This window comes from Panthera tigris, chromosome B1 (genome assembly GCF_018350195.1).
Source record: "Panthera tigris isolate Pti1 chromosome B1, P.tigris_Pti1_mat1.1, whole genome shotgun sequence".
Classification (NCBI taxonomy): domain Eukaryota; kingdom Metazoa; phylum Chordata; class Mammalia; order Carnivora; family Felidae; genus Panthera; species Panthera tigris.
Window position 1 is genome coordinate 7,230,076 of NC_056663.1, and position 27,687 is coordinate 7,257,762.

At 46.8% G+C, this 27,687-nt stretch overlaps 2 protein-coding genes across 8 annotated transcripts in view; one reads left to right on the forward strand and one right to left on the reverse strand.

Annotated features, from left to right (window-relative positions):
* The window catches only part of LOC102972458 (zinc finger protein 705A-like), a 31,803-nt gene extending 27,947 nt beyond the window's left edge, over nt 1-3,856 (reverse strand). For 3 of the 7 annotated variants that reach the window (XM_042982886.1, XM_042982888.1, XM_042982887.1), the window contains exon 1: nt 3,255-3,593. The gene's annotated coding sequence lies outside the window, so the exon portion shown is untranslated. Of the gene's footprint in view, nt 1-235; nt 446-2,820; nt 3,234-3,254; nt 3,594-3,723 lie in introns of those variants that run through there. The other 4 variants (XM_042982885.1, XM_007080330.3, XM_042982884.1 and 1 more) reach the window with 4 other exon arrangements.
* Nucleotides 1-20,388, forward strand: part of DEFB108B (defensin beta 108B) — a 65,900-nt gene extending 45,512 nt beyond the window's left edge. The window contains exon 3 of the mRNA XM_042982771.1: nt 20,229-20,388. Coding sequence (XP_042838705.1) covers nt 20,229-20,388 — 160 coding nt within the window. The remainder of the gene's footprint in view (nt 1-20,228) is intronic.
* Nucleotides 20,389-27,687: the final 7,299 nt, after the last annotated feature.

A 27,687-nucleotide genomic window follows, 5' to 3' on the forward strand; every position in this document is an offset into this window, starting at 1 on the left:
TTATCTTTTGGCTAATGGGAAAATAAATAAAATATTAATACAGAGCACAATGCAGTAAATACTTTCACTGCCATCTCATTCACAACTGAATTATACATTTAAGTGGAATCTCTATGTCTGCAGAGAAAATCTTTTGGCTGAAAATTTCTGCCTCTCACAATGAAATAATTCCAGTAGACAGCACAGTAAATATGCAACTGTATCTCAGGTCATTTTGGTCATTTCTCAAAAATACCTGGCAATCGTGTTAGGTCTTGCATGTAAATTCCAACTCCCATGCAAAATAAATGCTATTTCAAAATTTAGCTATGACAGATGAATTTCCATAGACTTGTCCTTCCTCTTTCATTCATCAGATGGTTGGTAACTTATTTCACAAATAAGGTAGGTAATTTTGGAGGTAGATGCTTTCAACTCTTCATCTTATTTTATTATTTTTTTAATGTTTATTTTTGAGGGGGGGGAGGGAGAGAGAGAGAGGGGGAGAGGAGAGAGAGAGACAAAGACAGAGTGTGAGCTGGGGAGGGGGAGAGAGATAAGGAGACACAGAATCTGAAGCAGGCTCCAGGCTCTGACCTGTCAGTACAGAGCCCGACGCGGGGCTCGAACCCACAAACCGCGAGATCATGACCTGAACCGAAGTTGGACACGTAACCAACTGAGCCGCACAGGTGCCCCTCAACTGTTAAATTGTAAAGTATTCCTGCACTCGTATCTGGTGTTTATGCCATCTTCTCCGTAAAAGGTGAGGAATAACTTTTAATCTTAGCTAGGTTCTTTACCTCCAACTTTATGTTTGGGTCATGTTATTTCCTGCCGTATCATGAATTTTATGTTATTACTTATAAAATAATAACTTCCACTACTCCTCTCTATTTGATCCTCCCAGAACTTAAACGTTGCAGTATCTTCCTATCTTGATTGGATTAAACATCTTGAAATAAAAAAAGAAAGCAGGGGCACCTGGGTGGCTCATTGGTCAAGTGACCTCCTGATTTTGGCTCAGGTCATGATTTCACATGATTCCTCAGGTCAGGAATTAAAAAAGAACACATGAAAAACTTCTTTCTCAGCCAAGATCCATCTTGAAAGTCACTCCCTCACTCCTGAGCGTGGCGATGGCTTTCGGGGCTTCGAAACAGCACGGCCCCTCCCTGCACTGCAGACACACACCCAGGAGAAGGCATTCACTCTGTGGCAAAGCCAGTCCTCTGCTGCACGCTGAAATAACAGGGATTCAGCAGGATTACGCTCCTCCGTGAAGATCAACAGTCGGGCTTTTCTGCTCATTTCTTCAGAACACTCTCCTATCCCAGTGAAGCCCACACGGTCCGCGGCAGTGGTGAGTCTACGCACTGGCCTGACGGTTCCTTGAAGACAAAGACCCCAGTCTCTGCTAATACCTGCTGAGCACAGGGTCAGAGCTTCTCAAACTCTCCCCCATTCCAGGACCCCTAACTCCCCAAAGAGCACTCTAATTCCTTCTACAGGCTCCCTTCACAGAGCAAAGCACCTCCTCCTTCCTCCTCCTTGGAGAGATGCTTTTGTTCTCTATTTGGCTAAAAGAGCCTGGGTCCGGGGGCGCCTGGCTGGCTCAGTCGGTTGGGCGTCCAACTCGTGATTTCGGCTCAGGTCATGATCTCGAGGTTTGGAGGATGGAGCCCCGTGTGGGATCTGCACTGACAGCACGTGGAACCTGTTTGGGATTCTCTCTATCCCTCGCTCTCTGCCTCTCCCCTGTTCACAAGGGCTCATGTGCTATCTCACAATAAATAAACTTAAAAAAAGAAAAGACAAAAAAAAGCCTGGGCCCTTTCCCATCAAACTGCCCCGTGACTCCCTGCATGTGTACTGGGGCAGGTGAAGGGGTCGGTGGGAGAGGCCAGCAGAGTGGAACTCTCCTCACAGGAAAGACATGGCCTGGATGGGACAGTGGTAAGGCTTGCACTTCTCACCCCTACCCCTAAAATTTACAGATCACATATCATACACCTGAGCAAGAGCTGCTGCTTTCATGGTTTTAATCACTATCTCAAATATATAATTCCTCTTTTCCAGAACATCAGATTAAACTACCAAAAAATAGGTAATTAAGAAGACCTAATTAGTAGCACTGAAAACCGTGGAAGAAGGTCAATAGAAGCAGCTGAGTAATTTATCCAATTATGAACAGATGGGCTATCTTTCAACAAAGTCCCACAACAATCCAACCCATCCTCGGTCATTTCCAGAGAAAGGACAAAGGAAATAGATACACACTTGACTGGGAACTAGTTCACAGCCCACTAGGTTAAAAGATCACATAAGAAGAAAGAGAAGATGTGGAATATTAGACTAATTGGTTAAACTAGGTTTTGACTGTTAATATAAAAAATTGCCAATATCCTTAATCAAGGGCACACTGAAATAGTGTACAATTATTTACTAAGCACCAAAGAATACTTTCAACATATAATAACAGACCATAAAACCATTAAGACCTCATCATCTGACTGACATATTTAAGAGAGAATATACATTGGGAATTAAAAACAAAATTCTAATGAATTTGGGATCTACCCTTCTTTTGCCCCCATTGCTACTGTTGCTCGACTCCTCTCCCTTCTGCTCTTTTCCATCTCTCTGATCCTTTTTTTGCCACTTTCATTTATTCCACTGCTTCTAGCTCATGTCACGCTCTCACTCTTATTTGGTCTTTCAAAGCCCATCGGACCCACTTCCCTCTCCTCAATTTCACAACTGCTTTTTCTCATCACTCTCTTTGGCTGTAGCTCCCTGCTTCTCCCTGGTCTCTCTCTTTCCCCTATCCCCCGGCCCCACCTCCACATTCACAGGAACAGAATGAAGACGCCCCTGTCCAGAAGCACGCTTTGTGGTGGCTCATCGGGAATGTAAACAATACGTGACAGGCACAGCCAACAGGATGGGACGGGACAGAACAAGGGGTGCCACAGGACAGGGGCAGGTGAAAGCCCCAGCAAGGGACTCAGGGCCTCCCTGAGGAAGTGACTGTGGAGAGCCCAAGGACCAGCAGGGCCGGCCCCAAAAAGACGCGAGAAGGGAGAGAGGAACTCAGGAGGGGGCTGGGGTCTGCAGGATCCGGAGAGCAGGGCGTCGTGGTGCTGCCCCCTCGGTACCGCGAAGGGCGAGAATGCGCCTCGCCAGTGGGGCCTTGACACGCGCAGGGGCCAGGGAGAGACGGTGAAAAGAACGGAGGCAGAAAAACGGGCGAAACGGCCTGGGAGCCAGTTTACCGGAAACAGACGCAGATCCAGTGCAGCAGCACAACGTCTCCCGACCAGGCCGGGCTCCCCGCGGGCGGGGCTGGCGGATGCGGGGACTGTCAAGTTAGCGAGGGCCCGGACTCCGGGTGTGGAGGCCGCAACACCCAGACCATGAACGTGCCAGCTGCAACTAGAAACGCTGAAACCCGCACCGGGAAAAAGAGCCCTTCCGTCCGGGAAATCTGCATCCGGGTCGGCCGGAAACGGGGACCTCGGACGGGGCGGGGTCTGGAAGGAAGGGCTTGGGTGTGGTTTATGCAAGTCTCCGCCCCGCCCCCAGGGCGTTTCCGTCCTGCCAGTTCTTCCGCCCGGAGCTTGGGTCCCGGCGTTTGCCTGCAGGTGGCGGGGTGGCCTGTGGCGCCGGGCTGCCCACCCTACGCCACGTTAAATGACTCAGATACGCTAAGGGAAAAGCTTAGCGTTGGCGCGCCGGTAATACCGAATGCGGAGTTGTTTCCTTCGCAACAGCGTGAGAACGGCTTAAATAACCCTTCGTGCGTGCCAGAGTCCGGCGGACCGCGAGAGGCCCTCCGATTGCGGGGACACCCCTGCGGCGGCGTGGGCGGGGCAGGGGCGTCTGCGGCTCCGCCTATCAAATTGTGGTTTCCTTTCCGGTAGAACGAGTGTGAACGCCGAATTCACTTGTGCGAACCCAGGGGTTCAGCGGGACCACCGCGGAGGGTAGCTAACATTTCTAACATTTCTCCTCCCTGTTCGCGGGGAGGCAGAGGGACACACGGGCCCAGGATTGGGCCGTGAGGATGGTCGGCTGAGGCCCTCGTGTTACTGCGCGGGGCTTGAGGTTTATAAATTCACATACCTTTAAGACTGATGTGCAGGACATTCTGCAAGTTGCCGGAGTTAGTATTTCCTGAATCTGTTGTAATTTCACATTTTTCTTTATTCCGGAGGTACTACCCGAAAGAGCCTTTTTAATTTTGAAAAATCAGGGTTTTTTTAATCTGTGTTTTTTTCTGTCTCCCAATGTTTTGTGTCGAGTATGGGCAAGTATTAATTTTTCATTATTTCTGTATAGATCTCACTGAAATGTCTCTTTTTTGACAACACCAAAAAGCATAGTGAAACTGGATTTTCAGAGTTTAGTTCCCTCATTTATACCCTTAATTCTAATGGAAAGTGTGTGAGTGAAAATCTTAATCTGTTTCCTTTGTAAATTCTGACGTTCATGCTAGAGGGAATTTGGCAAGACTAAATCCCAACTACTCAGGCTGCAGGATTTCTCAAAGATTATTTCCAGAGAAGAACCTTTCTGGTTTTCTCGTAACACCTATTTCTCTAGTTTTACATTTTTTTAATACTAAATATTTGGACTCAAATGGGTTTAAATTCTGGAAGATAACGTTCTCAGGCAGGGCAACAGTAAACACTGTGGAGTTCATATGGAGCGAGTTGGGGGAGCCCTACCCACAATCCCTCCTGGTCTCCAGGGCAGAGATTACTTAATCTGAACTCACCTCACTCCTCTCATACCTGTGAGGAGCTGGGCACAGATTAAGAAGGGATCAAGGAATCCCGGTACATGAACCTCTCTCCCATTTAGTCTTTCTTTATCCCCCTCTCTCTTTACATGGAAGTCAAGTGATACAGTTCCACCAGTGTAAGCCATCCAGCCTCCAAGCCACCTCCTCCATCAAATCCTCTGTGTTCTGCTTTATACGGAGTGCTTTGGGAGGCCATAAATCGACTGAAGTGATTTTTCTTGGGTGCACATGTCGATGTGTATTATTTGGAAGCGCCTTATGAAAAGCTGAGCCCGTAAGATGGTGTCTTAGTAAAACAAGGTCTTCCCACACCTCTGAGTCTCTTTCCCTGGCTGGGAATTAGATCTGATGAAAGCTGAGGAGTGAAAAGAAGAAATGAGACTGAATTGAAGTATAATTTCTTCTATTTCTGTTTTCATTATTATTACAGTAAAAAACCATTTTCCAGGCATTCCTTAGAAACACTACCCTATGTAATCATAATGACTGTAGGATAGAATCTTGATGAGGGTCACTCTGATGGCCTGGTGGGTAGGTGGCCCCTCTAGACTGGAATGCATGTGCCTGTGCCCACATCATCCCAGGGATGATGATGCCTTCCCTTCTGGGGATGTCTCTGGTTCTAGTACATTTGCCCATCAAGTACCCTGAATGTCCTAACATCTGGGAGCCTCCAGCTGAGAGTAGAGACGTGCTATGAGTCAAAGTAGGGAGCTCCTGTGGAATGGAGCAGTTGTTCTGTTGGCTCTAGGGTGGTGGAATGAAGGAGCTTAAGCTTGGAGAATCTGATTCCCGCGTGGGGATGTGAGCACACGAGGGGGTGTAATGTGTGAAGTTTGAATATGGTGCCCCCCAGTGTTGAGACATTTGTTAGCCTTTTGTCCTGAGGTTCTGCTGAGGCCTTTGGAATGCTCAAATACCATTTGTCTCATTGCTTTCATGATGAAAATATGTTCATGTGTGGATGTGTACATTAATACTCTCAGCATGCCATGTTGAAAGTGAAGACAACAACCCAGAGGTAGAAAGTGGGGGATGAAGAATGCAAAGAGTGAGTTTGTGATGAAAATCCATGGGCTGCTGACTTGACATCCAGACTCAGTTACACATTTTAGAGGCCCCAGAGCTCTGTGTCCCGGGGGATCTCAAGTCATTTCCAGGGCAGGTCCTCATGCACAGGGCAACACAGACTCACCCACAGACACCAGGTTCTCGTCTTAAGTGCCATGTCTCTGTTCGGAGTCCTCAGAGAAGGGATCAGGATGCCTGCATACTCCTGAGGGAAGTTCACAGTCACTCTTTGAAGGAGCTCTCTTCCCAAGAAAGTATGAGTGCCTGCTCAGTCAGGGATCATTTCATTCCGGTATTTATGGAGGAAGAAGGACTTTAGCTGATGGAGGAAAGAATGAAGGTTGGCTCTGGAATTGTCTTAAGAGTGTCAGGATTCCAGAGAGCATAGTCAAGTTTTATGGGTTCCTTTTAGGGTGTTTGCGTCTGTTCTCCTGGATGTGAGGCTTGGCTCACCCGAACACTGATGTCACATTGCAGTTCCTCATTAAATGCCTGCATATCTCCTCTGGTCAGGGTGGTCAGAGAGAGCTAGAGTCAGCATCGTTTTGTGTAGGGATCGCTGAGGAGCACACTCTGATGGCTGAGTCTTCACCTGATTTGTGGACACTCAGTGATGCCCAGTGACATTGGCCATGCATGGGCACAGGACACTGACTGGCCTGTGCCCCTCACAGAACCAATCTCTGCCCCACCTGGCACATGTACGAGAAGAGTTTCCATCTGAAACCATGCACGTGTGCCCAAGGTCTCCCTAGGAGAGCCCCATGCCCCAGTTCCGCTCTCTTCAGCAACCACATGGTTTTTCCACTAACTTGGGCTCTAGAACATTCAACCAGTGACATGGTACTATGGACTGAACTGTGTCCCTCTTCCCCAAACTCATTATGTCGAAGCCCTGCCCTCCAGTGTGATGATGTTTACAGATGGAGTCTCTTGGAGGTAATTAGGGTTAGGTGAGGTCATGAGGGTGTTGGAGGAGGTCACTGAGAGGACATGATCCAGGCTGTAGAAAGCTCCTCGCCCCTTCCCCGTCCTTGGAGTGTATGTTCTGCCCACTGTGCCCATACTAGAAACTATTTCAAGGATGCAGCTTTGAGAGTGCAACATGCTGAGACCATCCAATGGTAAATGTGACTGAACCCCTTTAAGGCCTCTATACAAAGATCCTGGTGGCTGGTATTCAGACTGATTCATTTTGCAGCTTCCCAAGTCATGCCTTGCATGTAAGTTCCCTTTGCTTATTAAAACTGTAACCTACCAATCTGGAGTGGTCTTCTCTTTTCTTCGGTCTTTCCCTGACCTCCATGTGTGGAGGCCAGCTTCAAATTTTACCCAGGAACTCCTGAGGTTGTGAACCAACAAACCAACGGAGGGTAGGACCATCATTTGGGTCCCATCTACGAAGAGGAGGAAGGATAGGACTCTGGGAGGTATTTAGGTGTTCCTCTCATCCCTCCCTCCTCAATCCAACAGTCCCTTCCACAACACCTGAGTCTGGAGGCTGTCTCCTCTGTCACCCCTGGTCACTCTGCTCAGAGGCAGAGTTGACCAAAAGGTACCGCACGTGGATACACCAGGATATAGGGACAGCGTTCCTCAGAACTCTTTAAGATGTGAGGACTCTGACCATGAGGGGCTGGCTTCTCAGGAGGCTGGAATGAGGGAGCTGTTGTGAACCTGAGGCTCCACTGTTCATTGTCTAATCTCAGGAAGCCTGTTTGGAGGAACTGGCCTGGAACACAGCTGGACAGTGGAGGATGGGGCACAGTGCAGGCCTGGACAGTATTTAGGTGAGGTCTCCCAAGGAGAGCCTGGAGGTCAGGGGTTGGCATTTGGGCAAGTGTCCTCATGGTCTTTGGGACTAAATCCATTTCTGTTGAAGGGATACTGGAAAGTCTGTAAAGCCCCCCCAAAATCATACTCCACTGAAGGTCTGGAAGGGGCTGGGACTCCATTTATTTGAGGGATTCTGCCAAGTCTGGATGGATGGGGATCTGGGCAGATCTCTCACCTGGTGCCTTGATGCTGAGTCTGGAGTCCTGGCCCAATTTATGTGCAGCAGGATGTGGGCTGGGATGTGAGTTCATTTCAGGATACTTGGCTTGTTCCTGGGGACTGAGGAATGGCAGCCTGGGGAACATCCTGAGAGCCGACATCCGGCCTGCCGTCTGCTACCTTGACAATGAGGGAGGGGTCCTGGCTAAAGTATTTGGAACATGGCTGGGGGGGGGGTTCAGTGACATTCCTTACCTGTATTTTATTCTGTCCATGAGGTGAGCAAGTCAGTTCAGGTCATTTCAGGGGAGACACCATAGGGCAGGGGATCTCATGCGGCCGACTTGTGAGAACAGCTTCTAGAACAGATTTCTTCCTTGTTCACAGGCACATCCACCTGCTTGGATGCTGTAGGAGAAGATGCCATGTATACAATATATAGTAGGATTTCCTCTCAATCAAATTGAAAAGAAATGAACCAAATAAAAAGTCATGGAACATAAAACATTAAATTTAACAGTTAAAGAAATATGAACGATCATTTTGGTATGAAAAGCAAACAGTCTCAGTGCTGGTTGGGAAAACAGATATTATAATATTAATTTGATACAGTTTCTCTACCAAGCTGGAAAATGTAAAAGTTCTTAATATTGTCTTTTGTTAACTAATTAGAAGCAAACTCTTGTATATACTGTTTTGGGGAATTGTATACAGTTAATGCTGTTTTGAAGGCAGTTTGATGACTAATGTGTTTTGATGGACAATTTGGAAAGATTTATCATAATTTATAAGACATTCTTATACACAGGATTCTACCTTTTGGAGCCTGCTTAACTCACTTCCATATAATATAATTATGGGATCCAATCACATCTGATCGGATTCTCTGGAAAAAATATACAGTAATTGTTCACCATTTATAAGCATTGAAAAATGTTAATATATACGTGTGTAAACTTTTAACAACATATATTTTATGTAAGTAAAAACATTACATTTGTTATACACTTTCTTTTTTTAATGTTTATTTTTGAGAGAGAGCGTGCACAAGTGGAGGAGGTGCAGAGAAAAAGGGGGACAGAGGATCCAAAGCAGGATCTGTGCTGACAGCAGAGCACCCGATCTGGGGCTCAGAGTCACGAACCATGAGATCGTGACCTGAGTGGAAGTCGGACGCTTAACTGACTGAGCCACCCAGGCGCCCCTGTTAATACGCTTTATGTTTCACTCTGCACCTTACCTTCTGACTCAAACAATTGTTCCTGAAAAATCTCCCTATGGGCCCATGTAGCTCTGGTTCATTAAGGCTCACCGAGGTTTACTATTTATTTGTGTAGATGCACTGGGTTTTTCTCTTCTAGCCCTTGTTAGCTGACATTGGTAAAGTTCCATGTCCCTTCCAATAGAATTGTAGCCATGGGTATTGCCGGGCAAATGTCGTTGTTAATGTGAACAGAAATTAAGGACCAGGATGCCCACACCATCACGCTCCGGCATTTTCGCACAGACTCCAATTCCAAGCATTACTGCTACCCTTAATGTCTGGCTGCTTGTCTCCTGATCCTCTCCAGCCTGGAAATCCCAGATGTCTGCGTTCATGCATCTCAGTGTGTCGCAGGGGGCGAAACAGGCACGTGTGAGAGGTCCATGGGTTTCCTGAAGGACTCAGGAAATTCTGCAGTTTCCCTGGGAGGGCGGGTCGCCAAGCTGCCTTCGAGGGCATCACACACCTTTCCAGCTCTCCAACAGGGATCCAGAATATTTCCAGAGTGTCAAGTTGGGCCGAAAACACTGTTACTGGATCTCAGTTGTCAGAAATGTCAGATTCTGGACTCTAAGCTGATGCAGACAACTCTGAGGAAACTCCTGGCCCCAAGAGTTCACCATCTCCAGCCTTTTCAGGAGGACAAGAGCAGTTCCTACATCCACAAATGTAGGTGGAAAAGTCTAGTGGCCCTGGAGGGCCAGAAATGGCCTCCTTGGGTCACTGCAGCCAGGACAATGTGCCTGGTCCCTCAGGACACACCTCACAGCACAGGCACCTGCAGGGATGGTGGGTGTGTATGTGGGGGTGGGGGGAGCTCTCAGTAATCATCTTTGCTATTCATCTAATGAAAGGTGGCAGATAACGTTTCTGTGAGAAGTGGCAATTGGGACAACTTTATAAGATATTAATACCACGTAGCCTAGAACATAGGAAAAATTATTCCTGACTCATTTACATCTCCATAAAAACCTCCAATATTAAGGCAGAGGATCACTTGCTCCTTATTTTTAAATAAACCATTTACCTGCACTCTCTCTAACCACAAAGGTCTATGAATTCAAATATCATCTTTCTATAGAACACAAACACATTTTTGAATCCATTTAATCCCAAATTAAATGAATCCCAAATCTGACCAAGGCCAGGCAATGTGCACACACACCTGCAGTCCCAGATGCACATGCTTACCCCATATACCCACCAGATGAACCACAAAATGTGTGATCAACGTGCCCGAAGCTATGTAGATGGAACAGCCCACTGCTCCTTGAGAACGCACCATTGAACTTATTTTGACAACCTGCCAAAAACTGAACTTACTTTGACAACACTAAATACCAGTAGGAAATGGGTGAAAAGAAAAACCTACCCACGCATCAGGCAAATCCATTCCCAATGCAGTTCTTCCAGGTCCCTGAACATGGGTCACATATTGCAAAAATGGAAACGCCCCCCCATCCATCATCAGCTGACTTTCCACACACCACAACTGGCAAATCCTCAGACCCAGAAGTAAGACCCGCTCCTCTCCAGAAATCCTGCCGTGGAGACCTACAGCCCAATACCCAGTAAACACTTATGCATGCTGCATGCGATGTTCATGAACATATGCAGAAAGACAGCACCCCGCCTGCCTAGACAACCACAAGCCATGTCACAAAATACGTCCTGTGTGTGAGCTCACCTGGAATATTGTCTCCGCTACCTGCGGGCACAACCACAAACCTTCTGTCTTCACCTCCTCATCCACGAGTAACTGTGCGTGTGCGCGCATGCATATGCTCGTGTGTCAACACTTGGACAGAGATGACTGGGATACATCTGGAGACCTGTTATTCTTCTTGTTACCCCTGGAGCTCCTCCTGACACGGGACTTGCCAACGTGTATTGCCACCTGTACATACCTGCATGGTTGAGCAGGTGGTTTTCCCGTTCAGGAATTCCCGTGCTGTATTCGGCTAGTGAATCATGACAACATTGGAAGGCAGGGGGAATTCTGTTTTCCTGAGGTTGGATTCAGGCTTTGGCCAGGATTGTTCTGGAGGAATTTCCACTGGTCCAAGGCACAGTCGTCTGGTTTCTGTTTCTTCCGCGTGCTCCTCCAACTCAAGAACTTGGACGCAGGAGTGTCCTTCAGGCAACAAAACTGTTCCTTTCTCTCTGGAATGGCAGCAGAGTTCTTCTCCTTCCTCTAGAGACTCCCCAGGTTTTCCTAAGTTCATTTCTGACTTCAAGGAGCCACCACTGTATGCATTTGATTTGCACAAAGGCTGTCCTAGGACTGCATGAGCCTCTGGAAGTTTTCTAAGTACCCTCAGGTGTGTAAGGCTGGAGCTCCACTGCAAGTCTCAGAGAGGGCTATCTGCCCGTCTGAGCAACCTCAGAATTCTCTAAGTCCTCTAGGGAGGCTCCAGAACCATGGGTGCTGGCCTGTTTTGCCCCTGCTGGTGGAGAAGTACAGGATGATGCCCTCCCCAGGCTTTGGTGAATACTGGTATGGAGATACCTTCACCATAATGGGGCTGGGAAAACCAGATGGCAGCAGGCTAGCCATGGGGGTGAGAGCTGATGGAGCGCTGGGGGCTTGATGCCCCTTGTAAGTAGAGCTTCTGAGACCTGGAGGGGACAATGTGGGGCTGGTACTGCTTTCTCACTGGAGCGCTGCCCCGCCATCCATGTGGCAAAACTATGAAAGCCTCTGAGTGGCCTGTGGCAGGCAGGATCTGGACCAGTGTCCCTCATCAATGCCCGGCAGTAATGCGTCCCAGAGTGGTACGCGAGGCCCCGCTTTCACGCGTGGCCTCATGTGGCTTGTTGCCTTTTCCCTGCTACTGCCCTTCTTTGCCCTCCCAGGATCACATTTCACGGTGCGGTCCTAGGACTCTGCCTCCAAACTACACCACAGGGCCCTATATCAATCAGTACGTTGTCAGATACTCAAAGAAATATATGCTCAATCTCCGTCTCTTTACGTTAACAATATCTTCATTGAAATGACTAATGATTGTGTCATTAGGATCATCCCTGTGATTGTTACTGTTACTCGCCATGTATTATTATGGTTATCATGGATCTTTTCTGTGATTGTTATGTAATGTTGTGTAAAGCTTCTCGGTTTGCGAAAGCTGTCCAGGCTACTGCAGATGATTAGAAGAGTAACCCGAAGACGTACATACACCCAGCACCTTGGGGCTCCTGTACTGTCTTATCTGGTGCTAGTTCAAAGGATGGGCCCCCTGAAATATTCCACGCTCCTTCTGGATGCAAGGACCTGCCCATACCAGCAGGGGGGGACTTGGAAAGGACACCCTCGTCTTATCTTAGGCTCTGGAAAATATTAGACACATCGTCCACATGCCAGCAACTCTATATGCAGACCTGCAGCCCCTAGAGAAGGCTTCCTTGCATCAACTGGGCCACCTAAAGTTTCTCTAAATAAACTCAGGTCCACAAGCCCCTTATGCCAGCAGGGATGGGTCGTGAACAGTTTCTGTTACCCAACTGAGATCCCAGGGGGAATCAGCTCAGGGCCCAGGAAACACCCCTTTGTGACTGGAACGGGCCCATGTGTTCACCAGAGCCTCCGAAAAAATTTTAAGACTGTTCAGGAGCCCATGGATCCACTGCCACAGGCAAAGGATGCTCACAGAGTGCTTTCCAGAATTCCCGAGCTTCTGGAAATTTTCTAAGTCTCCTCAGGTGTCCAGGGATGGCTGGAGCTATACGAAAATGCACTGAGCAGGTGACTGGCCTGTTGGAGCAAACACAGAATCTTCTAGCAAAGCCGGGAACCACTGGTTTTGTCTGTCTCGCCGCTGCAGGTAGGGGAGAATGGAGGGTGACAACCCCTCCAGCAGCCTTTGGAGGAGATACAAGTACCCAGATGTCCCAGCCATGGAGGGCCACGGAAGAGCAGACAGCAGAAGGGCAGCCAGATGGTTTGGGACGACACAATGCTAGGGGCATATTGTTTGTCAGAGTCCGTGCTTCTGGGCGCCATATGTAGGTCTGGAGCCCTGCCTTCTTGGGACGGGGCCCTGCCCCATCAGCCAGCTGTCTCATCTCCCCAAAGCTGCTGGGTCTTGGTTGGCCTGGATGCTCAGGGCTTGGGGTTCCTTTCGGGTTCCCCGTGTTTGCACACGCCTACTTCCAGCTGATTTTCTTCTCTTTCTGGCTGGTCACCTCTGCCTCCTAGGACTCCAAACTACCTCATGAGGCCCAGTATCTGTACCTACATTCACTAAGGGAAATCTCTTCTCTGTGTCTCAAGTCCATAGGTTTACTATTATTGTCAATATAGTCAATAGGTATGAGTGTCAGTATCACATGCTTATCATCATGATTGCTGATACGCATCGGTTTTTATTATGACCGATTATTATTGTTATTACCAATTATAATGTGATTCTATCTTACAGCATGGCATATAGCTTCTCTATTCAGGAAGGGCATCTGGCTGCCAGACACGACTACAAGGGTCCCCTACAGACACACAGACACACAGCTGCCTCAATTGAGGTGTCACAAGGGCGCCCAAAGACCACCCAAGCTCCTGGAAGCATTCCTAGTCCCTTCAGTGGCCCCAGAAATCCTGTTACCACGCTGGAAGGCACAGGAATGTCCACCTGCCTGCCTGAGTGACTTTGGGGTTTTCTAAGTCCCACAGGAAGCCCTCAGTGTCCTATAAGTTGACTACAAAATTATAACCCATGGGGCACCTGGGTGGCTCAGTCAGTTAAGCATCTGACTTCAGCTCAGATCATGATGTCATGGTTTGTGAGTTTGAGCCCCATGTCTGCAATGACAGTGCAGAACCTGCTTGGGATTCTCGCTCTTTCCTCTCTCTCTGCCCCTCCTCCCTCTCAAAATAAATAAATAAACTTAAAAAATCATAATCAATAAGAAAAAATAGATGAATACTGTTACTAAGAAAATACTCGTAAGAATAATAATGACTAACAATGAAAATGAAATGATAATCAACATAATGATTATAATAACACCACCACTACTAATGACAAGAACAATAAACCTAAGGTAATGGGAGGTGAGAGTACAGACTCCCCTGTATGAATGGCAAGGGACCAGTTTCTGGCCTCATGGGATAGTTTGAGGCCAGAGTCCAAGGTCTGAACAAAGAAAAAAAATTAAGGCAGAAAGTAGCAGCAGAGGAAAAGAGAGAGCCGAGGAGAAGGATGTGAGTGAACTTGGGAGCTCCGTGCACAAAGCTCAGAGGGGTGTCCTGAGGAAAACAGAGGGACTTCAGTCCTGGGCCTGCCCATCACTGCACACCCACCGGGTTTCAGAAGTTCCGCCTTCTGGATGATGGGTCTGGGCTCCAAGCAGGGAAGGCAGGAGCCAGACCCACCCTCTGCACATAGAGGCCCCAACTATACCTACGTTATGTCCCAGCATTGCCTCAGCTCTCGCTGCCTGGATGCCCTTCCAACAGCTCTTCCCCACAGAACCCTGGGGGACTTGTTTGGGGGAGGCCACGCAGGGCAACTGCAGGGGGGCTGTGAGAAGGTGTCCTCAATGCTGTTCCTGGACCAGCAGGGGGCGACAGACCAACACAAGTAGTTCAAGGATGCCCTGACCTACTTCATGAAGGCCATCCTTGCTCAGGCCAGAGGGTCATCATCTCTGTGCCTTCCAGGGCAGTACCTGCATTTCCAAGACACCTGAAGGTACTTAGACTATTTCCAGAGGTTCAGAAAGGCCTAGGACACTCTTCGGGTGTGGCAATGGCAGTTTCTGGGCTCTGAGCAGACATCAAATTCTAAGGAGGCACATGCCGGTATAGACACCCTGTCCATCCTTCCCAGGACAACAGGGCAGTTCCCAGGACCCTGAGTAGACTTAGAAGAAAATTTTGTGATAGATCTTCCTGGGTCATCGATGCCAGAACAAGAGGTGCTGGCACCGTGAGGGGACTTGCAAATTTTTAGAGGTTCAGCAGATCAAGAGTACTCCCCCTGGACACCCTGTCTGCCTACAGAAGAGTCTTGGGAATGCCATGGATGTCATTCGTGACTCATCCATGCCTGCAGGAGTGGATCCTGTGCCCCAGAGTTAGCTTAGAGCATTTAGTGCTGACTTGGATGTGACAAGGAGACAGGACAGCAAACGTGGTTGCTGGGTCCTCAGGGGTATTGCCACATTTTTCCAGAGGCTCTGGAAGTGCAAGGATACCCAGGCAGTGGAGTGAGAGTAGGGTTGCAGCTGGATTGTGCGCGTCTGAAATCTTCTTCAGTAAATATGCAGCCTTAATCAACAGTCAGCCTCTCTTCAGTGTTGCATAACCACACAAAAATGACTCACAGTAAGAATGGTAATAATTAATAAAAATTAATGGTGAATAACAATCAGAACTATCATGATAATGAACAAAGTGACAGAAATACTAATGAATTTAGTAGTTACAGTAATATTAAACTAAGGAGGTAGCGATCATGGTACATCCTCCTCTACGTGAATGACGAGGCACGCATATGGGGTGGGTTGGAGTCAGAGTCCTAAGACTGCACCACTCCCTGTGTTCCATGGTTGTACATGTGAGCCACAGGAGGAAGGGTAGCTGTCAGCGGGCATGCGTGAGCACAGAGACCCGTGCATGGACCTCTTCAGGAGAAGAATACTGAGCGGAGGGTGAAGGGCTCTGGTCCTGCACTGTTGTCAGTCACAAAACCCAAACATGAGATTTATCCTAAGACAAGCGAACTTAGGATTTTCTGATATTGGAGCTACAAAGAAGCTTCGAGAATATTCAAGTTGACACCTTCCAATGAGTATTCCAGAATAAATTTCAGAGTAATTACCAGGGAGCCTTGTTCAAGCAGACTTCCAGGCTCCACCCCACCCTACCACACTGAAAATGTTGAGAGTGCATCTACACGTTCACATTAAACGGCAACTTTCCCTGTTAGTCGCACACACAATAATGATTAAGAGACCCCCGATGTGGATTCAACAGACCCAGATCTGTACAGGCGCTGTGGACATCCGAGGAAGACAATCTTCTGCCAACGTCCATACACCTAGTCAGTAGCAGGTCTGGAGATCCAGCACCTCCATCCAGACCCTGTGTCTCCACGTTCAGTGGCATGTCACTGCCCTGCATTGTTCCATTTCATGAGGAGCGTTTGAAAGTAAATGACCATGTGATCCACGCTTCGAGGAGCATAGTGTGATCCCCACAAGTAAGAAGCCCACACCTTCGTGGGGGAGGTACACGTGTGTTCAGCAGACTAACACACAGGGTGGTAAGCACCGTCCCAGGAGCAGGGCACCGAGAGCATTCAGACCAGGAGCGAGCGAAGTGGTTATTATTAGGAAAGCCCGGGCAGCATTCACCGACAAAATGGCTAGTCACTAACCCGACTGGTTTCTCCTTGTAACTTGATATAGATGGCTCTGTTCCTACACTTTGATCTGCCACCAAGGTGTTTGGAGCTTCTGTCCCCATTTAATAAGCTTTTCTGATCAAACGGTGCACCCACGTCCTGCTACTGAACTGAGTGTCCGACCGAACAAGGATGCCCAGTCTTCCCTTGAAGGCAATTGTGTATGCGTAGAACACCTGGGTCCATGAATATCCCTAATGAGGTACAGAAGGGTGCTTATCATCCAAAGACATTCTGCCAGTGCTGGAGAGCCGCAGACGGAAGTCCTCTCTGCCTCTCGGAAATGAAGCCAAGCTTTCTCCTCTCTCCAGCCCTCCTCTTTACCGTTGTCTATGAGCCAAGTTCTACCAGGTAACAAAAGAAACTTTGCCGAAGTCTTGGTAAGAGTCGAGTGCCTGAGACCTTATGGGGATCCAGTACTTGGAGCAAAATCGCCGTCACCTGAACCCCGAGCAGCGGGCTCGCAGGAAACCGGAGGACCCTGTGGCTGGGACCTGCAGTCACCTGACTCATCAGTCCCCACTAGCAGCTCTCAGTCAGATGAAGGGAAGTCGGGGTGCTTTAAGTGTCTGAAACCCTCTTTGCTCCACCACTGAAGATGGATTTAATTAGGCAAGTTTACCAGTATTTTCTAGATCCACATAACCCCCCAAATGGGGCATTCTTCTAATAATTGTTGGTTTCCAAGGTCCTCTACCTACCTGCAGCAAAAGTCCAGGGTATTCCAAGGTACTGGCGTAAAAGCCCCACCAGAGCTGTATGGGCCCTGGCAGAGGGATGAGCAAGGGGGTCTCCTCGAAAGGCTCACTCTGGTCTCAGAAATGTCCAATCCTTTGCTCCTTAGTGCTGCTGGTGTCCTGTGCTTGACTCTGTCCCTTGAGGCTCCACCCCAACCCCTAGTTTTTTCCCCCCTTTCCGACATCTAGTCTTACAAAGTTAAACTTAAACACAGGCATCAGCAACGACACCCCAGTGGAGTGTATCTTCCTGCATTCAGCGTGCAAACATGGGTCACGGGTGTGAGGCGCCCTGCACAGACATGTAATTGGATGGGCACGCCTCGCTTTCACCCAAGGAAGTGGCCAGATACCCAAAATGGATCATTAAATTCCCTAAAACTCGGGACCTGTAGCTCCAAGGAGGCACGAGCAACGTAGTGCTCTCCATCAAGTGGAATGTCTTGTCATCTGCTCCTGACAATTCGGGGCCTCGAGGATCGGGAAGGGATAGGAAAACAGGCAGAGATAAGAGGAGCTGGGCTGTCCTCTTATTTGTCAGGGAACTGTTGACTCCTGCGTTTTATGTTGTTTGCAAAAGGATGCTTCCCAAAATTTCCACCAGAAAATATAATGGGAGGCACGCTTAGTCTCGGTGAATCCCGACTTCCCCAGCGAAGCCTGGGTTTTAAGGGACTGCTTACTGCGAACAGGTAGACAGTACTTTAGGTTGGTGGGGAGGGTACGGCTTATAAAGTGGCTGCAACTCGGTTCCAGGAGAGCTACTCTGGAGGAAGCAGCGGGGGCGAGATTCGGGTGCGCAGAGGCTGGGGGTGGGAAGCCGGTCCAGTTTATCAGATATTGTCAGGCTCCCACAGTAGGGGAGGCCCTTACCAGGAAACAGGCATGCCAAGGAAGATATGATGGCCCCTGATTCCCAAGAAGTCACAGGCCAGTCACTTTGGTGGCTGTATAGCCCAGGAGAGAGTCACCAAGCCCCAAAACAGAGCTGTGGCACAGGATGAAGGAGAGCTTCCCTAAATGAGAGGTGGGAGAGGAATAAGACATGACCAAACGAGTGACAAAAGCCAAAGGCAACACAAGGTTGGAATGCTTCAGGACCCCCGCCCTGCAGAAGCAGGCTTTGGATGGAAAATCACGGCAGCAGTATGGTACTGGGAGTGTCTGAGGCTGTCTCTCCAGGGCTTTCATTACATCTTGCCCTTAGTAATAATCTGTGTGTGTGCATGTGTGTGAAGTATATCCACCGTTCCACACGCACAAGGGTTTGGGCGGGAACAACAGTCTGGAATCATACCTCTGGGTCTGGGGTCAAGCTACTCCATCCCACTGTGAAGAGCTAATATGTAAAAGCCTGGCTGAGCTCATTATGAATTAACTTGAAAATGTTTCTCTTATTTAAAGGGAAGAATAAGTATTCTTTTATTTATTTATTTTTAATGTTTATCTTTAAGACAGAGGGAGAGGCAGAGAGCGAGGGAGACACAGAATCTGAAGCAGGCTCCAGGCTCTGAGCTGTCAGCAGAGAGCCCAGCGTGGGGTGGGGCTCAAACTCACAAACTGCGAGATCATGACCTGAGCCACCCAGGCGCCCCAGAATAAGTATTCTTTTAAATGATGCAGAAGTATTTTCTTATCAAAACAAAAGAGCATTTATCCTTGTTACAATGAGCAGAGAAGCTATGTATGACAGGTGCAGATACCTTGTCGTTGACAAGGTCTCGATGTTCTAGTCTATTGTTTGTATTTTATAGAGGAAAAGTCAAGGCTGTGAAAAGTGAGGGCCTCAGCATAAGAGACTCTTAAAAACTGAGAACAAACTGAGGGTTGATGGGGGGTGGGAGGGTGGGGAAGGTGGGTGATGGGTATTGAGGAGGGCACCTTTTGGGATGAGCACTGGGTGTTGTATGGAAACCAATGTGACAATAAACTACATATATGGAAAAAAAAAAAAGTGAGGGCCTCCCCCAGGCTGCAGGAGGGAGCTGTCACTCAAGGCTTGGTCTTCACCTCCTCCCCGCCAGGGCTCCACGGTCCTGCCTCCTTTCTCGGACTCCCGGACCTGGTGAGAGGTGAAGCCATATCCGAGGACATTAACTCAGGAGCACACAGAGCTGGGAACTTCAGCTTAAAATGTCCACGTGGCGTTGCCACAGACCCGTCTGATTGGTACTTACTAAGCAGTCATCCTCACTAACCAGATGGGTTGCATGGAAGATAGGAAATGAAGTCTTACAGCTTCCAAATTTTGAAAACTAATTCTTTTTTGTTTTGTTTTCAGTCACTCAACCAAAAGAAAGGAAAGTAGTGTTGTGTTTAGAAAAGCAGAGGCAAACCCGTTTCCGATACCTGTGCTGGGTGCACTGGGATCTCTCCTGCTGCCCTCAGGGGTCGTTTGCAGCGGGACTGAAGCTTTTCCTTGGGGAGCCAGGAGAGGGGAGGGGGGTACCGAGTGGAAGCATGAAGGGGAAATACAATGGGGCCGAGAACACAGCTCCACCTCTGTCCCGCTCCCGCCCTCGCCCAATCATCGAGCTTGGCCAAGGTGCTTCTTTTTCCCTTGGCCTCATTTCCTCACCTGGAAGTTGACTAAGCAGACCAGATCTTCTTTTGTGTGCATGGTGACTCTAGCTTCTGTTTTGAAAGCAAAAAGCTAGATATGACATTGTGCAATCTACAAGATTCACTAGCAAAGAACAATTTTAAAAAAGTAAGAAAAATGCCTTTGGGGTGCCTGGGTGGCATCCGGGCTTCAGCTCAGGTCATGATCTTGCAGTTGATGGGTTTGGGTCCCGAGCTGAGCTCTGTACTAAAAGCTCGGAGCTTAGAGCCTGCTCGAATTCTGTGTCTCCCTATCTCTCTGCCCCCCTCCCCCTCTCTCAAAAATAAATAAATAGTAAAAAAAAATTTGTTTTTAATTCAGGGAGTCTTATAAATAGTTACAATAACCCTCCTTTCTGCACAGCCAGGGGCAAATTCAAGGAGATCTGTGAGCGCCCAAATGGCTCCTGCCAGGAATTTTGCCTTGAAAAAGAAGTCCATGCCAGGCAATGTTTAAATGGCCTAACATGCTGCCTGCCTGTGGGGAATGAGCCCTTCATCAAGCCTACAACACCCAAGGAAAGATGAATTCTTTTTGAAGCTTTGTGTTTCTTTTGACATTTTATTCTCTCTTCTGTGCTCTCTCTCTCTTTCTGTCTTTTCACAGGGATTCTTATGGAGTCCTCAGTAAATAATAAAGCAAAACTAGCAAGCACAAGACCAACTTCAAAAGTTCATCTTGTACATTTTCACTCCATTACTGTTTGGTCCCCATCTTTCTGTCGGGTGTGGACAAGCTTCTAGTTAAGTGACCAGGGTTGGGTGGGGGAGCTGTGATCATACCTATCTTTTGCCAGGCACTGCTGCCCCTGAACCCAGCATCTGGGGGCACCGCTCCCCTTCCCACTGGCAAAATGCATTACCTCCTTCCATGCAGCCTCATGGCATCTCTTCCCTGACAAAGAGGCAACGTACAGGAAATTTTCCCAGACAGAGCAGCACCCAGATACAAGACAACCTCTTCTACATTCTTTCCAGAGGTAGCGCTCTGGCCTGTCCATGTGCTTCTGGCTGAGATCCATGGAATTTCTCAAGTTCCCACTTTCACTGGGCATGGCCATTCAGCTTTCCTTCCATCCTGTAAGCCACTGCATTGCTCCCTCTGCCTGCTCTAACAAATTACCACAGATCTTTGTTTTGTTAAAGCAAAAACAATTCATTATCTGACAGCTCTGTCGGTCAGAATCTAACCAGAGATCCATGGACGTGGATCTCAAAGGGGTAAAATCAAGGTATCAGCAGGGCTGAGTTCCCTTCTGGAAGCTCTACGGCTCCCTTCCTCCATGGTTAGGGCAGCAATGGTGGAATGTCCCTGTGCATCATGGGCCATCATCTTCACCCATCTTTAAAGCCAACACCAGGCTTTAATCCTTCTCACATCCTAACACTCAAAACTAACCTTCAGCCTCTCCCTTCCCTTTTTTAAGGAGGCGTGTCATTAAATTGGGCCCACCTAGATAATTTCAGGCAATCTCCCTATTTTAAGATCAGCCGACTGGGATCTTCAGTTCCAGCTTCCAGGGCAACCTCCTTTGCCATGTGAGGTGACATATTCACAGGTTCCAGGGATGGATGGATGAAGTCAATGTCATACACACACAGACACAATGGAATATTACTCGGCCACGAAAATAAGGGGACCCTGCCATTTATGACAACATGGATGGATCCTGATGGCATTACATACACTAAGCGAAATAATTCAGAAAGACACAGCAAGACAGATGCCATCTGAGTTTACTTATATGTGTAATTCAAAGAAAAAAAATCACAACAAACTCATTGATATAGGGAAAGACTGGCAGTTGCCAGAGGCAGGGGTTGGGGGATGTGTGGTGAAATGGATGAAGGGGGTCAAAAGGTATGAACCCCCAGTTATAAAATAAATAAGCCCTCAGGGTGTCATGTACAGCACTCGACTACTACACGTTTGGAAGTTGCTAAAAGAGTAAAACTTAAAAGTTCTCATCACAAGGAGAACTTTGTAACTGTGTGTGCTGACAGATGTTAATAAGACTTACTGTGGTGACCACTTCACAATACAGACATACATTGAATCATTATGTGGTACACCTGAAGCGAATATAATGTTATGTATCAATTATATCTCAATAAAAATTTTTCTTTTTCGGTTATCAGTAACATGAGAGGACATTCAGTAAGCATATCAAAGATCTGAATAAGATGACCACCAACTTAATCTAATTAATATTATTTAAAAACTTCACACAACCACAGAATAAACATTCTTTTTAAGTTTGTTTATTTAATTTTGGGAGACAGAGAAAGAGAGTGCATGTGAGTAGGGGAGGGGCAGAGACAGAGGGTGAGAGAATCCCAAGCAGGCTTTATGCCATCAGCACAAAGCCTGACATGGGACTCGATCTCACAAACCATGAGATCATGACTTGAGCCAAAATCAAGAGTTGGACACCCAACCAACTGAGCCACCCAGGTGCCCCAAACATTCTTTTTAAGTGTGCACTTACCAATATAAACCACAAAACAAGTCTTGATAAACAAAATTATCGAAATCATACAAAGTATGTTCTGCAACCCTAACAAAAGTAAAGTAGAAACCAATATTCAGTATTGGGGAAATTCCCATATATTTGGAAATTAAACAATGCACTCTGAATAAAAATGAGTAAGCATTTTGAACTGAGTAAAAAAGAAAGCACATCATATCAGAATGTGTGGAATAAAGCTAAATTAGCATTTTGAAATACATTGTAGCATCCATATGTTCACATTGCCAAAGAAGAGAAAATCTAAAATAAGAAAGACAGGAGAGTAATAAGGATAATAAGAAAAATTTATTAAACAGAAAATCAACAGAAAGCAAAGATGAAATCAAAAGCTGGTTCATTGGAAAGATCAATAAAATGTACAAACCCCTTATGTGCTGATCTGAGAGAAAGTCAAGGGAGAAACTAAACACAAATGACCAACATCAGTAATAAAAGAAAGGAACACATCTTGGATCAATAAGAAGGTCTTATTGGGCATAGCTTTATGTCATTAAATTCAACAACTTTGGTGGAAAAGGGTAAATTCCTTTAAAGAAACAAACTACCAAAACTTAAGAAAGAAGAAAAGGCAAAACCATATGGACAGAAAGATAAGCGGTGGTCAAGGGCTGGAGGCCTGAGCCGTTGACTGCACAAAGAGAGGAAGAAAGGTAAGGGAGCCATCCAATGCATGATTGTGATGCTGGTTACACGACTACATGCATTTTTCAAAACTCATAGAAATGTACCCTGAATTTCAGGATGCCTGGCTGGCTCAGTCAGAAAAGCATGTGACTCTTCATCTCGGGGTCATGAGTTTGAGTCCCATGTTGAGTGCAGAGATTACTAGAAAAAAAATAAATAGGGGTACCTGAGTGTTTCAGTCAGTTAAGCATCCAAGCATGGCTCAGGTCATGATCTCACAGTTCATGACTTCGAGCCCCACATCAGGCTTTGTGCTGACATTTTGGATCCTGGAGCCTGCTTTGGATTCTGTGTCTCCCTCTCTCTATGTCCCTTCCCCTGTTGCACTCTGTCTTTCTGTCTCTCTCTCTCAAAAAACAAAAATTAAAACAAATAAATAAAAATAAATAAACTTAAAAAAGAAAGAAATGTACACTAAATTTAATGAATAAAATTTTACTGCGTATAAGGGATAGCCCAATAATTCTGACTTAAAATACAACAGAGCAAATATCATGTCTTCCTGTCTTAGAGTTTTGCTGTTCCCTTTACATAACTCTAATAACTTGTGCCTCCTTTTCATTAAGCAGCAGTGCCATGATAGGATTCATTTATAAGAATCTGTTTTATTTGTCCACCTAGAACATGGTCCTCCAGAGTAACCACAGCTTCTATCCCCATAACTTCCCTGGATTCTTGAGGCCTGGCTCAACTACAGGGGCAGACAACAACCCCGAGGAGGTCCAGTCATGCAGAGAACCCACCTCATTCTCTCTCACAGTCCAAAGTATAAAGCCCTGTGCACTGATAACGGGGTAGCAGACAAAGCATCCCGTGAGGCCCCGCTCCGGATACATTCATGTAACTTTCATTTCTTCCTAGGTTCTTTCAAAGTCAGTTGCACCCTGATAACGCTAGAGCCAAGCCTCAGCCCTAAGAATTGGTCCAAACAGCCAGAGAAAAACAAACCTTGCATGAGGATTTAGATGTCATAAACCAGAAGTCCTGACAGGACAAGGTTTGGCCCCAACACAGAACTGGCGATGTCTGGAGACACTGTAGTTCTGACCATTAGAAAGGCACTACTGGTGTCTAATGGCCGGTGGCCAGGGATGATACTAAACACCCTATGGTGGACAGGGATGACCTTGAAGACAGAGCAATAAGAATTATCTGTCCCCAAATGTCGACAGTGCTGAGGTTGAAAAACTGCTATAGGCTTTGAGGCAATGAGAAGAACCAGAAGAAGATCAATGTCTTGCCTCAAGAGCACGTCCTGGCCTCCCTAGGAGACCCCAGATCACCTGTAAGTAGGTATGAGGCACCAACCCACTCCCACATCTATTCTTCTGAATTAAAGGCATAGCCTTTAATTCATGGGCACGCAGCATAGGAAAGAAATTTTTGGACACTCCAGCGTCATTATTAACATAGTTTTTCTTACAGACTGTTTGTCCCTTGCTTTCGCTTCTCCATTGTTTCCTAAGCCTACCAGATTCCTGGCCCAACCAGAATCAGGTCTGATTGTCCAAACGAATCTGATGAATTCACTCCCCGTTCCATGCTTAATCTTTTGTGTGATGCCGTGGAACTCTGTTTCCCTAGATGACTTAAAAATGCATCCAAGCAATTATAAATGAGTGTACAACATAATCACTTAAAACATCTGCACATCAGAGGAAATTATCACTATTCAAAATGTGGAATGCTGTCTCTGCGGTGGCACCACTGTGTCCCAGAGTGATCCGGTGACGCTGGGACAGCGGCTGGCAAACTACGCCTCCCAGACTCCTTTGCTGACCTGCTTCCAGTTGAGTCACAACAAACATCAGGCACTGGGGAGGGGGAGGAGGCTGGAGCCTGGAGAAGAGGGGAAGAGCTTCCTTAACCACTCAGCTGCAGTGTCCCCTTTGTTAGGGCACGGCCAGAGCCAACCTCGTCGTGCCCACACAGAGACACCAGCAACAGCTAGTTCCTGTCCCCTTTCCATAGGAAGAGAAGTCTCTTCTCAGAGCTCCAAGGATGCCCACGACATCTGGGCGGCATGTCCGTCCTCAGGAGCTGGAGAGCTGGGAGACCCCTCTGCAGGCTCTTGGTTCCTTCCATTTTGGTGTCCCCCTGCGGGGTAGCACCTGCTGCCTGCCATCATCTCTGGGTAACCTCAGCCCTCTCTTGAGCCCTTCTTTACCTGTGCAACCAATCTGGTTTTAAATTTGTTCAAAATACTAGTATATTCCAGTCACCTGAATCCCAGCTCCTATAAGTCCTGCTGTCACGGCTACTACTTGTGCCCTTCTGTTGCTGCTGCTACTTACTCGTCATCCTCTAAATCTGTCAGACAGGTCTAGGTGCCTAACGGATAAAGAGACAAAGCGTAATGGAGGCTGTATTTCATCACTGACAATTGATAGATCAAGTAGGTGAAAAATACATTAAGACTATAGAGGATCTAAAACAACAGTTTGTAAAGTAAAATCTAGAAAACATATGTTCAACTCTAAACATTATCAATGTGAGATATAATTTAATTTCTCTTTTCTTTTTTAAAGTTTATTTGCGTTGAGAGAGAGAGAGAGAGAGACAGCAAGCTGGGGAGGTGCAGCAGAGAGAGGGAGAGAGAGAGAGAATCCCATGCAGGCCCCACGCTGTCAGCACAGAGCCCGATGTGGGGCTGGAACTCACAAACTGAGATCACGACCCAAACTGAAATCAAGAGTGGTACACTCAACTGACTGAGCCAATGGGGCGCCTCTCAATTTCTCTTTCTACAGAACATAAAGGAGAACTGACCCAAGATCCCCAATCGTTCTAAGTGAAAATAGCACAGACAAGTACATTTGATCCTCATGCAGTGTAACTGGAATTTAATAACGAAATGAACACTAAGGTAAGAAAGCATAAAATAATTAAAGAACATTCTTAATAACCAGAAAGGAAATGATAATGAAAATCTTCCTTATACTGGTTTACCTAGCAGAGAAGCCAACATTTTTACATACTATACCGGATTATGATGTAAAATAATGTAAAGTGTAAAATGTTATTCAACTGAATGTGATAACAATTCTGATGGTGACTGTGCTCTGCAGTGTATCCACTGAAACATAATTTTCGTGTTTCTTGCTTCTCCACTAGCAGAAGAGCATCACTAAAATCCTCTTCGATATCTACTTAAACATCCGCCAAGGGTTTTAGTACAATTTCAAGGACTTAAAACGTCAATTTCCTCATTATTTAACATATGACACACTGGTAGGTCCATATATGTAACAGAACACAACAAAATCTTACAGGAATTGTGTTTCCTTCTACACCACAATCAATATGTGCTGGGGTGTAAATGAAGAATAAAACAGTGCAGTAAAGGTACAGAACGAATGAAAATAATATTTAGCAAGATAAAAAATAAACAAGACAATATTTTTAAATAGTCAGTGGCTCAGTGAGGTTTGGTGGTGGGAGAAGGGGGGTGAGACAATAGTCATGGTTGGATTAAGGGAGGGGGAGTCGAGCAAAAGTGAAATGGCCACACTGGGAGGGAATCAGAAAATGTGTGAGATCCGCCAGGTTCAAATCCAAAAATGTGGTGGATTTGGCACTCATAGCTCTTGCTGGCTCAGAATCAGTTGGCCATAAGCGCTGATCTGTCTGAATCTCTGAATGAAGCAAAGAGAAGAAACAAAGAAGCAAAAGCTGTTAAATGGGTATTTGTGTGCTTTCTTTCCCTGTGATTATATAGCTCCTGGTGACATGAAATGGACTTTGTAACTGACCACTGTCATTGTCTCTGCTCACCTCCTTATTCTGGTTATTACCAATAGCAATGATTTTTTTTTTCAGCAAGATCTAAAATGTCTCTTACAGTTTTATCATGGAGTATTCATTGTTCTTCCTTCTTTCAACAACGAACATAAAGTTGAAAAAGAAACAGCAATGCTTTTTTTATCACAGGGAACACTCCTGAACCAATCATTTTTTCCTGATGGTATTTCTTTATTCTCTCTCTCTCCCATCCCATCGTGCGCTCTCTCTCTCTCTCTCTCTCTCTCTCTCACACACACACACACACACACACACACACTCAGATGCCTAATTGTACACAAGGTTGATAGGGTCATTTGCATGGCGATTTTACATATTTTTATACGTCCCCCTCTTTAACGCGTGGCTGGAAAAGACCCAAAACACAACTGTGACATGTATGGCATCCTCACACCTGAACTCATGCCCTATGAAAGGATTTTTGCCAGAGGACAGATGCACTGTTGTATTATTAGCTGTCTATTGTCGCACAACATATTACCCCAAGCTTAGAAGCCTGAAAAAACAAGAATTTACTATGTAAACAATTTATGTGGTGAGGCTCAGGTGAGTGCCTCTGGCTCAAGGGCTCTGAGGAGGCCCCCATGCACCCACAGTCCAGCTTTTGGCCCGGATTGGGGGTTCACCCGGAGGATGGACTGTGAGTGCATGGGAGGAATCTGCATCCAAGCTCACCTATGTCATTGTTGACAGGGCCCAGGTCTTCATTAGCTAATTGCTAGAGTCATCAGTCCCTTGCCACAAGGGTCTTTTCATAAGGCAGCTCAGAATATGGCAGCTGCTTTACTCAGAGCAACTGAATAAGCCAGAA